Raw genomic sequence first — 16,284 nt, 5'->3', positions numbered from 1 at the left:
ATTAAAAAAAAAAAAAAAGGAAGGTAATAATGTCATGAAGTTTTCTTTGATGAAAAATAAAGTAACAATTGAAAATAACCAGCTCATTGTTTCTAACATTGTAATAGATTATGAGTACTAACCAATGTTTTTTTTTTTTTTTTTTGTAAATGAAAATCACAACAGAATGACAACAATGAAGCTAGGAAACTACACTTACTGTCACATTTTGAAGTGGAAGGCAAGACTTCTTTCCTCATACAAACATTGGACCTACCTGCCAGAACCAAAGCCAGAGACTTCAAATATGAAGCCGTGTAGTCCACAGCTAGTCCAGAGGCAATGAACCCACCAAATAAGCTTCAAAGATTCTAGGATGCTCTGTCTGGAACTCATCTTGGGTGAAAGTAACTTGTATGAATAACTAGCTTCTTTATTTCTGAATGAGCAATATCAAAATTGTATACTCAGGCAGGTAGAGTGGTATTTTCATTTTTGCACTAATAGAAAGGCAGGGACAACAGACTAAAAAGCTCCAGTTTTCAAGAGTGTACTTAAACCCTATCTTTCCACTTGTGAAGACCCACTATTCTATAACAATGATGGGTAATGATTCTAGCTACCAACATCCAAAAATGAACAATGCTTTGTAAAAGGAAGTAGGCTTCTGACATAGCCCTTTTGCAAGTTCTAAACTTTCTCTAAAGAGTCATCACTATGACTTATACACAGAGGTAGTTGCAATGTTATCAACAGCATTGACAGCTCAAATGGAAGTAGCTTGAAGGTAACTTGAGAGTTCAAAATGTTTTTAAAAACTCAAGAGAAAACCTTTGCAAATTAACAAAGTTGTGAGGTCTAGTCTACCGAAATACCTAATTACCCTAGGGATCCATAGGTGATTCCATAATACCAGACTCGATGCTTTATTTCTCCTCCCCATCCCTAATTGTTCACTTTTGACTAATTCCATAAGGTACATGAGCTGTGGTGGTGCCATATTTCTGCGCCCCTTCAATGTGGAACATATGATCATCAAAGAAGAGATGGGGCCTTATCTTTGCCAAAATGGGACCCTTGGGGGCTCCAGCAAGGAAAAGAGCTTCGTCTATTTCTAGACCCCAGCGGCGAAGGGTTTTCAGCACGCGGGCGCCTGAACTGGCTGCACTCCTGGCTGTAACCAGGTAGGTCCGGATAGGGCAACATAACCGTTCGTCTTTGGCATAAAACTTCTTTTGCAGTCTGCCTAAATCTTCCATAAAGCCTTTCAAGGGACCCTGCAAAAGGAACATATGTCACAGCTGTCATCCATGGAGCAAAAGTAAGTGAATGCTAAAAAGCAGATGTTTATAAGAAACTTGTAATACTGCATGAAGCATGCAGCATAGACCAGTAATACAATGCTGAAACTCTTCCGTTTATTGTGATTATGTTTCCTTGTATGGAACCATCCTTGCATTCTTAGAATACAAAATAGGATGGCCATATAATTTATCATTTGAACACACATATTTTAAGAGTGAAAGAAGCTTCTGTAAAAAGTTGAACCAGGGCAACAGACATAAACTATCCATGGGAAAATGGGGTTACTCTAAAGTTTAGCTTAGAACTGAACCAAAAGCACTACTTTTTAAATTTATTTATTTTTGTAGAATTGTACATTTTAATATTTATATAAAGTGTACTTTTCTATCTTGTTCAATTTCTTCAGGGTTTGAATCCAATCTTGTCTATATTTACTGTATTTTATATATACACCCTACTTCACACTTACTTTTATCTTCAACCTTTCTGAACACTTACTTTTAGCTGTACTTCTAGCACAGGATAGAGAATTGGATTTTTCTATGTGATACTATCATAAAGTCTTAATTTTTAAAACAAAACTTGAGTTTATAGTAGGGGTGAAATTAAAATGTATGACAGTATTACAAAACATGGGAGGGAGGAATTAAGAGTGTACTCTTGTAAGATTCTTCCATTATACATGATGTGGCATAATATTATTTGAAAGTAGAGTGTTATTGATTAAGGTTATATATTATATATCTGATGCTAACTACTATAAAATCTAACACAAGTAATAAATCATTAATGGTTATGCAATTTTAGGAAGCCTAAAAACATACAATATACACAACAAGTGCTAAGTCACTTCAGTCGTGTCTGACTCTTTGTGACCCCATGGACCACAGCCCTCCAGGCTACCCTGTCCGTGAGATTCTCCAGGCAAGAATACTGGCGTGGGTTTCCATTTCCTCCTCCAGGGGATTGTCCCAACCCAGGGATTGAACCTGTGTCTCTTATATATCCTGCATTAGCAGGCAGATTCTTTACTACTCATGCCACCTTGGAAGCCCCCATGTACAGTAAGTTAAAAAGCAAAAATAATAAGAGGAAAAAAATTAAAGTTAACTAAAGATGAAACAAATCCAAAAAATAGGAAGATGGTAGATTTTAATCTGAGGCTTCCCTGGTGGCTCAGATGGTAAAGAATTCGCCTACGGTGCAGGAGACCCAGATTTGATCCCTGAATCAAGAAGATCCTCTGAAGAAGGAAATGGCAACCCACTCCAGTATTCTTGCTTGGGAAATCTCATGAACAGAGAGACTGGCAGGCTACAGTCCATGGGGTCTCAAAGAGTTGGACACAACTGAGTAACTTAACAACAGCAACAAATAAGTTTCTGCTAATTGAAGGACACCGAACAATATTTAAAGAATTAAAAACAAGCGCAGACTGAGAGAAAATATGTGCAAAGAAATATATGATAAAGCACTTGTACCCAGAATATATAAAGAACTCTCAGAACTCAATAATAAAATGAAAAACAACCCAATTCACATGAGCAAGAGATCTGAACAGAAATTTTTGCCAAAGAATACATATAATGGCAAATAAGCACTTAATAAAATGTTCAATATCATTTGTCATTAGGATATGCAAATTAAAATCACAATGAGGTACTATTATGTAACCACTGAACAACTTAAAACAAACAGATGAAAAACAACTGACATTACCAAATACTGGCAAGGATGCAGAGTAAAAGATCTCTCATGGAAATGCAAAGTGGTATGACCACTTTGGAAAATAGTTTCCTTAAAGTTAAACATATATTTATCCTGTGACCTAGAAATCTTACTCCAAGGTATTTACTTATGAGAAATGAGATTTTATGTTACACAGAATCCTGTGTGAAAATGCTTAAAGTAGCTTTATTTATAAATGTCCCAAACTGGAAATGACCTAAATATTCTCCAGTAGGTAAATTGCTAAGAACATGTGGTTCATCCATAGAACAGGCTGCCTCTGCTGCTGCTAAGTCGCTTTAGTCGTGTCCGACTCTGTGAGACCCCATAAACAGCAGCCCACCAGGCTCCCCCATCCCTGGGATTCTCCAGGCAAGAACACTGGAGTGGGTTGCCATTTCCCTCCCCAATGCAGGAAAGTGAAAAGTGAAAGTGATGTCACACAGTTGTGTCCGACTCTTAGTGACCCCATGGACTACAGCCTACCAGGCTTCTCCGTCCATGGGATTTTCCAGGCAAGAGTACTGGAGTGGATTGCCATTGCCTTCTCCGTAGAACAGGCTAGTACTCAGCATAAAAAGGAATGCACTACTGATACACGAATGACACGAATGAATCTCAAATGCATCATTTGAAGTAAAATAAGTCAAATTCAAAAGACTGCATCCTTTGGGGCTCCATTTATATGATACCTGAAGAGGCAAAACATTAGGGACAGAAATCAGATTAGTGGTTGACAGATCCTAAAGAGAGGGAGTACAATGACTTACAAAGAAACACAAGTGAATTTTGTTAGTATTTTGAGTTTGATCATGGTTTCATGTCTGTACATGTATGTTTGCCAAAACTCTCAGAACCATGCACTAAAAATGATGAATTATACTATATATGAAATACACCTCAACAACTCTGGTTAAAACAGACACATACACACCCATGTGCGTGTGTGTGCACACACATACACAGAGATCACTATTCTAGAATGGTGAAATGAGACAGATATCAAATCAGGAGACAATGAGAATGGATAAATTAATCCTGTCCAGCTGTCCCATTTGCTGGTGACCCTCAGATCTCCTCCATTTGAGACAATTGGACATTGTTGTGACCAAACCACAAGCCCCACGGCCAACATAATTGAAAGTCATGGTTAGGAATCATGCCTCATAACTTCTTTCCCATCAGTGGAAACATCTGGCAAAGTCTGGTCTTTATAGAAGAGCTACCCTTTCTATGTGAAAAGTAGCGTATTTTCCCACCGTCAGAAGGACCGTATTATGGAAACAAGTATGCTTAATAAAATTCATTGGGTATTTCTCCAATAACTAGTGTTGAGCTTCACAATTGTTTAATGGGAAAAATGATATAAAATATGGAAAAAGAGGAACTGATAAGTACAGAATCTAAAAGAAAGTTTGATTATTTCCCTGAGATGAGGAAAAATGGTGTTTTAAGATTATCTTGAAATAATTATTTGCATAATTTTTAAATGCTATTTTTTCGAGATCTTGTACATTTTAATAATATTTAAAGGTTAATATACGATTGGCTCTAAATTTCAGCAAAGCAGGCATGTCAATTATAACAAAGGATATTCCTCGTATTAGTAAACTTTGTTAACACTGAACAACTTCTTGACATGAGCTCAAGACTTCTAAACAAGCTATTTAGGAAAGGACTATGAAGTTAAACACACACATGAACACAGAATTTAAATATCACTTGAGCTGTAATGTGCGGTAAGTTAGTAAAACATTCAGCTTTCAACTAGTATCTTCATGGTTTTATAAATGTAATAAAACTGACAATATTTAAGTACATCTTAAGTTCAAGAAAAGCTGAGAAAAAAATGCCAATTAAAAAAAGGTCTTGGTAAGATTCACATATTAAACCTGAATGATCTATTGTTTCCTATCCAGTTTGGAGAAAATTTTGATATTCAGATCTCCTTTGGTTCCGAAGTTGTAGGTTTTATTTATTCTAGACCATAACTTTAACACTTCAATTCATGGATTGATTTCCCAAAATCTAAAATTTTAATTTCAGTTTGATTCATTGTTCATAATTTGCACTTTTTTGAGGCTCATTATTTGACTGGGTTCAAACTCTAAGTTTTGCAGATTTTTCTCAATCATGTTATGCCTTCATGGAGTTTGAGGTCATGGATGAGAGATTCAACAAGTTTACTGACTGGCTGGAAATGATCTTACTATTTTGAGAACTTATTATGTAGAATTGGCTAATTTGTAAGCTGTATTACCTCTCTTTCTTTACTTATAATTTAGAGGAGATGAACTCTTTATCATGAGGAGAGGATAGAAACATTTCCAAAAGGATAAAAGAACACTAAAATTAAAAAAAAAAAAAGTTGGCAGCTTTAAAATGAGGCGTTCATGAAAGAAAGAGAGAAGGCTACAAAGGATAAGAAGTGAGAAGTGCCTAAAAAAATTTATAAATCATCACAGTGAAGAAATAATTACATCTATATGTTGGAAAATAAGTAGATCAAAATTAAGCAGCTTCACTGAACCTACCTGACCAAGAGGCTTATTGTCTGCTAGGGCTTCGTGTTGGAAGCATTTGTCCAGCCCGTGATCCTTGGTACCGTGTTCAGGCTCCTCACAGAAGAGGACGGCGTCCCCATCAAAGACCACACGGAGCTGTGTGTCGCAGTAAGACATGTCCTTGGTGCCTTCATACATCGTTGCAGAGGCGATCCCTGGCAGACCATTGGAATTAATAAACAGTCTTCTTAGGACCATGAGTTTTAGTGTCTACTATTTAAAAACAAAACAAAGAACAGTCCTCCCGGACCTTGAATTTCCTCTCTGGCTGTGACCTGACAACCACACATCTCAAACGAGCTGTCTTTGAGCTGCCTCTGTTGCTATAAGGGATGGGAGAGTGTAAAATGGGTGTAGGACAATCACTGAAGATGTCCACCTCAAGGAAGGTCAAAGCTCTAAAAGACAAACTTAAGGGCTGCCACTTGTGGAAACATCTTAGCAGAAAATCCAATGACGATGATGTAAACAACATAATCATTGAAGCCCAAGGAAACACTAGTGAGACTTCTTTATTAACGAGAAAGAAAAAACCAAGGAATACCTTCTTGTATTGCTTCTAGTACTTTGTCAGAATCCGCAGAAACATACAAGTTGGTAAGATATGCCTTCAAATAGCCAATGGGGCTTTTTCCTCCAGTCAGACAGAAGCGGTCAATTAGTAATCCTATTATCAGGCAAGAAAGACTTTGTTATGGCAGAGACTAAAGACAGCATGCTTACTGGAAATGCAAATGAAAGCTGCCTTCGGAATAACTGAGTGCCTAGAAAAATTTTAGAATTATGTTCATAGTACCAATATTGAAAAATGTCTCAGTTATTTTATATAATAGTAGGTATGTCTGGTGCGTGATAATTTATGAAGTATATCCAGATAGGCCACGCCAGTTTACTGTCACAACAGCCGTGATGGCAGGCACTAGTATCCTCATTATAGAAAAGGAGACTGAGACATAAACACTTGTTTCAGCCCACTAGATAACATTGACTCTTGTCTAGGCTAGAAGAGTGCACGTTTACTTCAGCTATAGCATCCTCACTCGATGAGAGGGCCAACTGAGATGTGCTCTATTTTTAAGTACCATTTCTGTATTTTCTTAGTAACAATACAATGTAATAGCCAGTAGTGATAGGATTTAAACTATTTTCCTAAAACTGAAGAACAAAAGGTCTGAAATTGTCTCTCTTGACTTGAAATTTTAAATGAGGTCATTATCAGACTAAAAATTAATAGACCTTTAAATGCCTTCTGAATCAACAACAGCTTTTAAAAAAACACTAGATGCTTGTGAGAAGTCTGTAAAATAGGCACTTACATACACTGTGGATGAAAGTATGAATTGGCACGGACTGTCTAGAAAGTAATTTTGTATTTAGTGATAAAAGTATTTTTAAATTAAATTAATTTATTTTTAATTAAAGGATAACCGTTTTACCAAATTTAAATCTTATTTTTACTTGGACATACCCATAAGACTGGATATGTCACTTAGCAAATAGGCTAAAGGTCTCCACATAAGTCAGGTAAATTCATAAGAGAAAAATGGGGACCTCCCTTGAAACTCTCTAACACACTGATGGAGATGTCATGAAGAGTCTAGTGTCAAACAAATTTTCCCTGTAAAGGAATAAAGACAGTTTTGCTGGCATGGGTATGAATTTGATGTATGGGGCAAGCAGCCGGGGAGAGTCAGATGTTAAGAGTGGAAAGGAAAGGTAAAAACCTTAAAACCTTTAACACACATCTGTGGTGAGCAAGAAGTCTGATCACACAGAGAAAGCCCTAGGCTGACGGCACCTTGAAGTCAAGTTCAGAAGTGAAAAACGTAAAACAGAGAAATATATTGCAGGGCCTGGGATTAAGACTTTGAAATTCACACTTGACAAGTTAAGTCCAGAGCTTTGGGCCCGACTCTGGACTGAAGTTAAAAATGAACATGGCCTCTCTTGTTCTGACATAGGCAAATAAACATTCTCACGCAAAAGAGGGTGTCAGTATCAAAGAGGCTGCATTAGTTAGGCCACGGTGAGCAAAATAACATGGCTTCTCTCTTCCAGAGCAGCAAGCTGTTCCTCCACACGGTATTTATTTTACTTACCGTAGTGATTGACGCTGTTTATAAGCCGCACTCCCACTTGGGCATGGTTATTAGTCATCAGTACAATATCAAATAAGTCCTGTTCGTCAGGATACAGCTCACGGAGTCTGCAGTTGACATGCTGCAGTGCCTGTAGGTTACAAACACGGACGTGTGTGAGGAGGGCCAGGCAAGGTGGGCATCGGGGGTCTGGAGGGAACGGATCCCTTAGGTGTCCAATTCAAGCTCCGAAGACTCTTCCCTGAGAGACTGTGGCTCCTTTAAGGCAGGGTTATGCCATTCATGTCAGTATTTTCAGCCTCTCATACAAAGGACCTCAGCAAATGTTTATTGAAAGATGGGTGATGTTTTGGTTTACTAGAATTATTTCTGTGAGGTAGACATAAGATCAGGCTAACCCTTTTAGGGTTTGTCTATTTTTGTTTTTGATTCATAAAACCTGCCTTTTTTGATCATCTGATGATTATTTTTTATTGTGAAACATATAGGCTGCCTCAAGAGTTCTCATGTTATCCTTGCATAGAGGCCATGTTAATGGTCTCTGTATTGTTCCAATTTTAGCACAAGTGCCACCAAAGTGAGCATTTTGTGTATTTTTTAAATGTGAGTCTTTAGAATAGGTTTGTGGTTTCCTGCAATGATTCCACTATGCTCCATAACTACTTTCTACTTACAACTAGCAGAGGTGTCATTTGTTTCTGCCTGGTTATGATATTATTGTATCATATTTGTATAAGCTGTATAGGGGATCAGAGCTAGAAGTGCTATACATTTTGGTGCAAATTCCAAGATTACTTTCTCTATTAAAATCATGCCCCTAAGTGCCAAGAGCATCTTGACTTTTTTAATGTGCTGTGGGGCAGGAGAAGCTAATGTGAATTTCATCGTATTTGAATGGGGTGTTTCATTTCTACTACTTGGAATTGTAAACTCACTATTACTTCTGGTTATTGCTCCTTCTGTGGAGGGAATGATCGTTTCTGTTACAGATCTCAGGATGTGGACTCAGAATTCCAAACCTCGAGCTGCAGTCCCTCCCTCAACAGTGTTGAAGTTTCTTTGAAAATACAAAGTGACCTAGGGTCAACTTGCAAATGGCAAGAATGACAAAGGTAGACTAGGAATGATAAGGAAAACTGGATGAGATCCTAAGGGTTGGCATGGGTCCTTGCCTGCCCTCTAAAGTCCTGGAGGGCCAGAGACAGCTTTGCAGAGTACCTTGACAAAGCGGAAGGCCGGCCCTGGGGTCAAGACGACATTCTCGTTGGTAAGCTGATACTCCATGTATTTCTCCAGACCCTCTTCATCATAGATTTTCCTGCTGTCCATCATGTTGAAGAGTGCCCCGGATGACACAGCAACAGTGATGGCATGCTTGGGTTTGGGCTGCAGAGAGGGGCACCAACAGGAGGACAGTCACACAGATACAAAAGGGTCAGAAATAGAGCTCATGCCAGGGTAGGGTGGGAAGCAAATAGGTGGTCCTGGCTTGGAGGACTGGGATGCTGAAGACAGCCAAGAATGGGATCCTGGCATCTACAGTGCAGAGGGGCAGGTTTAGGGAGGAGAAGCAGTGGCCTGAGTGAGCTTCCCTGCACCACGGAGAGGAGCTAGGCCTCAGGGCTGGGCTGTGTGGGGGTAAACCCGGGTGCCCAGGGGAGGCAGGCCCTGCTCACCGGCCTGGGGCGCAAGCAGTTGGGTGTCTTCTCGTACAGTGTTCTCACAGACGCCCAGTAGGCCTCATCCTCGTCCTCCTCTTCCTCTCGTTTCCTGGCCAGGTCAGACACACAGTCGTGGTCCATCTGAGAGGGGTAGAGCATCCTGCGCTGAGTATAGGATTTCCATTCGGAGGGAGGCGTGCGAGAGTATTCCCGCTGGTGTGTGTCCCTGGAATCGTGCGAGTCCCGGGAGCGGGACATGTCTCGTGTGTCCCGGGACTCTCTCTTATCTCGGCTCTCTCGCATCTCCCGCCCCGTGCTGTGAGACCAGGTGTCAGGATTCTCAGACTTGGTGGTGCGCCGGGACGTGGTCTGCAGCTGGGCCTCCGGGGACACGGAATTCCGTGAGTCGAGTGGCATGTTTTGCGTGGGTGGCGAGGGCTGCGCTGACAGCTGTTTCGGTGACTCTTGATGGCTAGGGGAGGTGGATGAAGTCCGGGAGGTCGTGGAGCTATTGGGGAGCTGGAACAAGAAAGTGGGCCTCTGGGTTCCATGCTTGCTTAGGATCCCTGTACTCCTCTCCGCCCAGCTGGCATCAAGGAGCTGTCCCTTCTGTCTGTTCCATTCCTAGCTCTTACATGGATCCTGGTTCATCTCAGCTTCTTTTAAATAGGGCTTAGTAGTAGTAGTAGTAATTTAGTCGCTAAGTCGTGTCCAACTCTTGCGACCTTATGGACTGTAGCCTGCCAGGCTCCTCTAGGGATTCTCCAGGCAAGAATACTGGAGTGGGCTGCCATTTCCTTTTCCAGGGGATCTTCCCAACCCAGGAATCGAACCTGGGTCTCCTGCATTGCAGGCAGATTCTTTACTGACTGAGCTATGAGGGAAGCCCTTAAATAGGGCTTAAGGGGCTCCAAATGTTAGACATTTCTGTTATGTGAACACAAAGACAGCTCTCATTTTCCCCAGCTGCCCTGTCAGCACCTCTCACTTTCTTTGTTCATTTCCTTTTGTGATAGACAGGGTGGAGGTCCTTTTCCTTGCTCCTACATAGTTGGCACACACTTTGCAAAGTTCTGTCACTTTGTTCACATACACCTGCTTAGTCAGAGACCTCCAGGTAGGACAGAGGGCTTGAGTAAGGGACCTTGCTTGCCCCTGTCTCCACCTGCCACCTCCAGTTAACTCAGCGAGTGGCTGGACAGGAAGTCCCCACCACTGAAGGCACTATAAAGCATCATCTCGGGGCATGTGTCTCCACCTTTGCCCCCTGTAGTTAAAGCAGCGAATGCTGGGAAGGTCGGCAGGCTGGAGAATCAAGTGACTCCCCTTCAGAGTTTCTTGTGCCAGGGAAGTTCAACTGGAGAGAATCATCTTCCTAAACTGGAAGCAATCTTTCTAGAGAAAGGACTCTTTCACTAAGGTGTAAGAGAGATTATAAGTATCCATATATCATTCCAGCTTTTGTGACTGTTTCACAAGTTTCAAAAGGCATGTTCTTGGTTAAATTATTGAGCCAGTCCTCCTCACAAAGATAGACAGATTGTTTCTCCCAGTGCCTGGGACCAGGTCACCCTCTGCATTCAAAAACTTAATCTCACGACAGACTTTTTATTTTGTGTGACTAGGCCTAGTTAAGGGCTCACAGTGTCACACAGCCTAGTATTCTTCAACAATTTATCTCCTTTGTTGACCTTTTCACCCCCTCTTCTGAGTCTTGAGTACTCAATGAATAGTTTTTAAATGTGTGAAGTAAGGAAGGAGAAACCATGGAGTTTAATCATTCAGGGAGCCGTTAAGAGACCTAGAGACTCTAGGTTTTGATCTAGTTCTGTGGGCATTACTAATGAGAAATCTTAGGTGACTCTGTGTTTCAGTTTCCTTACGCTGGGGATTAGTGGGGGCGGGAGTGTGTGACACTAATTAGCTGAAAGATATAAAATACACAGAACAGGGCCTGGCACATAGAAAGTATCAGTGCACATTGCTGTTATTATTACTATTATTCTGCAATGTGCTCTTCCCTTTCGTGTCCATCTCTACCTTAAGACTGGTGTTCTTGCTTCTGGACTCCTCTGCTGATGGAGGTCTGGTGGATGGGCTCCGTGAAGTTCGAGACCACTGATTTCGCACTACGTACCCTCGAGAGTCTGACTTCGGCAAAGTTAATTCTTGTGATCCCTTTTGAGGAGAGAAGAGACCCAGAAGTGTAATACCCCACCCCCACCCCCTGACCTTCCACACATGTGCTGATGAAATAGCCATGTCGAGCTAAATATGGCAGTGCTCAGTGAGAAGGTCCCTGCCCTCTATAACCTGTAATTCAGCCTTAGCCCTTGTGTATTTTTCTAGCTCTGATTGAATCCTAACTTCTGTGAGGATCTATGAAGTGGGAATCTACCTGGAAGGGCATCCAAAACCAAGAAGCAAATCTGATATCTCATGTTTTTTCACCTGTGACTCCAAGAGTCTTATGCGAAGCTTAGTAGAGTTGAGCATTCTTCCTCCCTTTTCCCCACATCTTTCCTTAAGGATAAGCCTGTTATCAGATGCTGAAAAGACATCTCCAGCACTTTTGACCAGACTGCAAAGATGAAAGCAGCTGGTACCTGGTTAAGGCTGCCGCAGTGCTCCAGGCACTGCAGGAGAAGGAATAGCGCCCTCTAGCACTCCCTTTGGGAGGAACAGGATGGAGGAGACCATGGAGAGGCAAGTGGACATTTCTATTCCCGTATCCTTCCCCTCACCCAGATTGCCTGTGGCTCCCCTCCAAAATCAATAGTTTGATCTCTGCTCACCCTGATCATCGTGATCTGCCGGCCCTGTTCCCACAACAGGCACATGTGAATATAAATACGTATTGTGCGGCAGGGGCTAAGAAGTACTTTTCCCTCAGCTGCACAAAGGCAGCGTCTACACGACGGGTGACCCCGCATGGAGCAACATCTCAGCGAGTGATTCGGTATGACTGCACGTCTCATCTGAAAGATGGTGCAGAAAATGGTCAATGTGATGGCCAGACTCCCCTTCCCTCCCTGATTTGAACATAGACCAGTCTCTTCCCTTAGGCTGAGCAGAGGTTTCTATACCACTTGTTCTGTATGAAGACTGGGATGTGGACTGGACTGGGAGGCAGGGACCAGCTAGCTTCTCCTAGGTTTTTCTTGACCTCTCCACAAGGGCATTAGGTATCCCTTAATGTACATCTTGATAGTCAGTCTTTTCTCCCCAGACTCCACTGCCCCCTAATATTTTTTGTTATGCTGTCTACTCTTTAATTTTCTCACCAACTCTAAAGAGGTCAGCTCACCTGAGTGGTCAGACGAACTGATTTCTCAGAATCCTTTCTAGATTTGTCTCCTTCTAGGCTGTCTTTTGAGTACCTCGATCCAGTCTCATTCTTGACATGGAAACAAAGAATGTTTATTAATTTTTTACCTCAGGGACATTAGAAACCTTGGGTATGGGGAATGAAAGGATAAATAAGAATTAGAATTTGTCTCTTTGCCATTATCAAAAAATATAAATTTTAGATATTATTTTCTCCCCTGTTCTAACAAGCGTGAGTAAAAAGAATGCATATCAGAGAACTATACAAACAAATTTTTAATATAGAAATTTGTTGATGTATAGATTTGAGGTGGTGGTAGTTTAGTTGCTAAGTCGTGTCTGACTCGTCTCACTCTTGTGACCCCATGGACTGTAGCCCAGCAGGCTTCTCTGTCCATGGGATTTCCCAGGCAAGAATACTGGAATGGGTTGCCATTTCCTTCTCCAGGGGATCTTCCTGACCCAGAAATTGAACCTGGGTCTCTTGCTTTACAGGCATTTTCCTGCATTTCAGATGGATTCTTTACCAACTGAGCCACCAAGAAAGCCCAATAGATTTCGAAACATGAAACATTTATCATTTGAAAAATGATAACGGGGGAAATACTTTGGGATAATTTCCCAGAGGTCAGTAGCACTTAGAATTAAGTGTGGAGTTGCTTACACAGAACATTTTTTTCCCCATTACTCAGAAGGTTGCTTCTTATGGAACTTTTTCATTTGCCATGTAGAATCGAAACTTCTCTCTCTTTTTTTTTTTTCCATAAACCAATTTTCTGTAGATCTGAGCCTCATCAATAATAGATTTTTAAAATCAAAGACTTTAATCCTGTAGAAATCAATCAATAGGCATGTATTCTATCCGTATCATCTAACTATTCATAGCATCAAGAGTGAAAAGAGGTTTCTTATCAATAAACTAATAGGGAAGGCCATGCAGGGAAACACAAGATAACTTATTTCATGGACATCTATTCCTTTTTTTTTTTTTCATTTTAAATTGCAGGAAATACTATTTTACTGAACCAGTATTTCTATTGCTTCCTGCCAATTCAGTAACTATAATGCAGTCAAGATTAATATTATTTATCTATTTAGGGAGCTCAACTTCCAGCATAAACTGAGGTTTTCAAGGGCAGTCTGTTAATCTCTTTATGCTCTGTGTCTTGCACTCACGAAAAATCTCCAGTTGAGTGATTGAGTCTGTGTCTGAAGAGAATGGCATAGCTGTGCAGTCCTAGAACTAATCCTAAAATCTTTTTGTCACCATGCCCCCAAACACACACACACCACCACCACTGCCACCATCACCACCATAAAATCCCACCACTTCTAACTCCAAAAGATATTTTAATCCAGTCCCTCTTCTCCATTTCTTTTACCATTGCCTTGTTCTAGGCCTTTAGATCATTATGGACATGTAATCTTAAAATACAGCTTTTAACCAGATTTTATGGCCTCAAATCCTCTCAACTTCTAGGTCTATCTACTCGATTTATTTATGATATTTATAAAATATAAATCTACTGATGCTTTATTTTCAGGTGCATTCTTCATTCGCTTGGTTAGAGAGACAAGAGACTCATGCTGTATCCTGTCCACCTCTAATTTGTATACCCTCCACTCTACATCTTATCTCTGTTCTATTTATGCCAAATGACTTGTATTTGTCTGTATACCACCCTTATTTTCTTAAAACCTCCTTTTCCCCTCAGTGTTCTTCAGAACTAAGCTCAGCATGACCTGGGAGAAGTTCCCAGTGTTAAACATTCCTCTGCGTTGCCTGTGTCTTGTGTACACACTTTTACTGAGCGCCAAATTGAACTTTGTTTATGTATTCTCTTTCCTACTAGGCTGTGCATTCTTCAAAGATAGCAACTGTGTTTCACCTCTTACCACTAGCATATGAGCATCTGCTCAATGAATGCTGATTATTGGATGGACTTATACCACATGCTTTCAGCTCCTTTTCCTCCACTCTCCATATTCTTTACCTCTCCTTTTGTCTCTATGCGTGGTCATCCTCTAAATTTGATTGCTGCAAAGCACTGCCCCAGAGCAAAGGAAGGGCTGACATCTATGTTTCCTCAGTTCTTTGGCAAGATTCTAGGACATTCAATTCACTGACCTTCTTTTTCTGTTTCAGAGATGTTTGACTCATTTCTCTAACTACTGATATTCTTTTGTTGTTATGTAGATTTTCTTCTCCCCAGCTCCATTTCCTGTTGTTTCTGTTGCTCAGTTTAGGTTTGCATTTAGAATGTCAAATTTATGACATCACATGTGATTCCATAGTAACCAGCTGACTGTGTGACTATGTGACTTTTTTAAAAAAGAAATAGTATTTATTTGAGTGCATCCATTCATAACCATTGTCTGGGTTTTTATGAATCAATGTCTAAACAATGTTCAAATGTTTAATATCATCATCAGCATTACTGTTTCCTTCTTTTTAAATCTGTCTAATATTTCTAAGTTACTCATCCTATCAATCCCGTTTGTGGGTGTACATTTTCTGGTACTGCCAAAATGAATGGCAGACTCATTTGTGGGCCTGATCATTTCTTACTATTTATCCTGACAGACTTTGGAGAACTTTCTGAAAATCTGGAGACTATTTTTAACCGCTGAGACCTGTTCTACGCTTGAGTGTAGCTTCAGTGTTTGGTGTATCTTTCACAATGGCAAGGCCACGTCCATTCATTAAGTTAAAGTACTTAATGTGGATAGACATAGTGTGGCAGAATGACACTTTCACTGTTTTTCCTGGTGGTTGCCCCATCCCGAAAACATCTAAACATACATCTGTCCCTCTTGTGTACACACAGAGAAGAATGTGTAAAATCCAGTCCCTGACTCTGGTGTATAAGGTCCAATAATGTTCTTCACTTATGGTTCTGCTTTTAGGTCAGAGACATGTGCCATGCCAATCTGATATTGTCAAGCCATCATGGACTGAGACAGGAGAAGTTCTGACAGCTTTAATCAAAGTTCTCCAGAGGTCTTCTAGATAGTTGGTTATGTACACACCAGGTTAGACCACCTGGTTTTCCATCCTTAAATTCTGTCCCCTCCCAGCCCCCATTTCTCACTGTGATCTCTGACAAGTTGTTGAATTATCCTAAATCTCAATATCCTCATTTAGAAAATGAAGATAATGATGGTATCAGCACCAAATGGCAGTTGTGATAGTTGAAATATAAAGTTTTGAAGACAGTGGCATTCATGAGTTAGCAGTGGACACTGTCCATGTCACAAAAAGGATAGCTTGGGGCATGTTGGGCCTCATGTTAGTCAACATAGCTGCACCTTTCCTGAGGCAACAGAATAGCTTACGGAAGGAAAGAAAAATTTGATTTTCCTGTTGTCTTCATCTGCCACTTGAATTGGTTTGCTGCGTCCCTTTTCTCCTGCTGTGTTACAAATAGCCATTTATTTATCAGTTTAAACAAGTCTGTTTATTATCTCATAGTTTCTCAAACTAGAAGTCCAAGTGGGCTTAACTGAGTTCTCTGCTCAGGATCACCTAAGGCTGAAACCAAGGTGTATGCCGGGATGGGTCGGAAGTTCTGAGGAAGAATCTGCTTCCAAGTCGGTTCATGTTCAAGGAATCCAGTTTCC

At 40.7% G+C, this 16,284-nt stretch overlaps 1 protein-coding gene and 1 non-coding gene across 2 annotated transcripts; both read right to left on the bottom strand.

The window, feature by feature from the left end:
* Nucleotides 1-932: 932 nt before the first annotated feature.
* NT5C1B (5'-nucleotidase, cytosolic IB) lies at nt 933-14,824 on the bottom strand. The gene is made up of 9 exons (XM_055540877.1): nt 14,792-14,824; nt 12,644-12,733; nt 11,377-11,514; nt 9,352-9,855; nt 8,894-9,061; nt 7,676-7,805; nt 6,121-6,243; nt 5,547-5,731; nt 933-1,256 (listed from the first exon to the last, which is right to left on the bottom strand). The coding sequence occupies exons 1-9, from the start codon at nt 14,822-14,824 to the stop codon at nt 933-935; spliced, it is 1,695 nt and encodes a 564-aa protein (XP_055396852.1).
* LOC129623894 (U6 spliceosomal RNA) lies at nt 8,154-8,260 on the bottom strand. Its single transcript, XR_008700649.1, has one exon. It is a non-coding gene; the product is annotated as a U6 spliceosomal RNA (small nuclear RNA).
* Nucleotides 14,825-16,284: the final 1,460 nt, after the last annotated feature.

Source organism: Bubalus kerabau, chromosome 11, assembly GCF_029407905.1.
Source record: "Bubalus kerabau isolate K-KA32 ecotype Philippines breed swamp buffalo chromosome 11, PCC_UOA_SB_1v2, whole genome shotgun sequence".
Taxonomy (NCBI): Eukaryota; Metazoa; Chordata; class Mammalia; order Artiodactyla; family Bovidae; genus Bubalus; species Bubalus kerabau.
The sequence above is the reverse complement of the archived record's forward strand: the minus strand, read 5'-3'. Positions and strand labels throughout refer to the sequence as shown.

Excerpts from the sequence above, each read along its gene's own strand:
- NT5C1B (XM_055540877.1), bottom strand. The coding sequence starts at position 14,824 with ATGAGTCAAACATCTCTGAAACAGAAAAAGAAG. Across the intron at positions 9,062-9,351 it reads ACTGCTTGCGCCCCAGGCCG|CCCAAACCCAAGCATGCCAT; the intron begins GTGAGCAGGGCC and ends CCCTCTCTGCAG. Across the intron at positions 6,244-7,675 it reads AAACAGCGTCAATCACTACG|GATTACTAATTGACCGCTTC; the intron begins GTAAGTAAAATA and ends GCCTGATAATAG.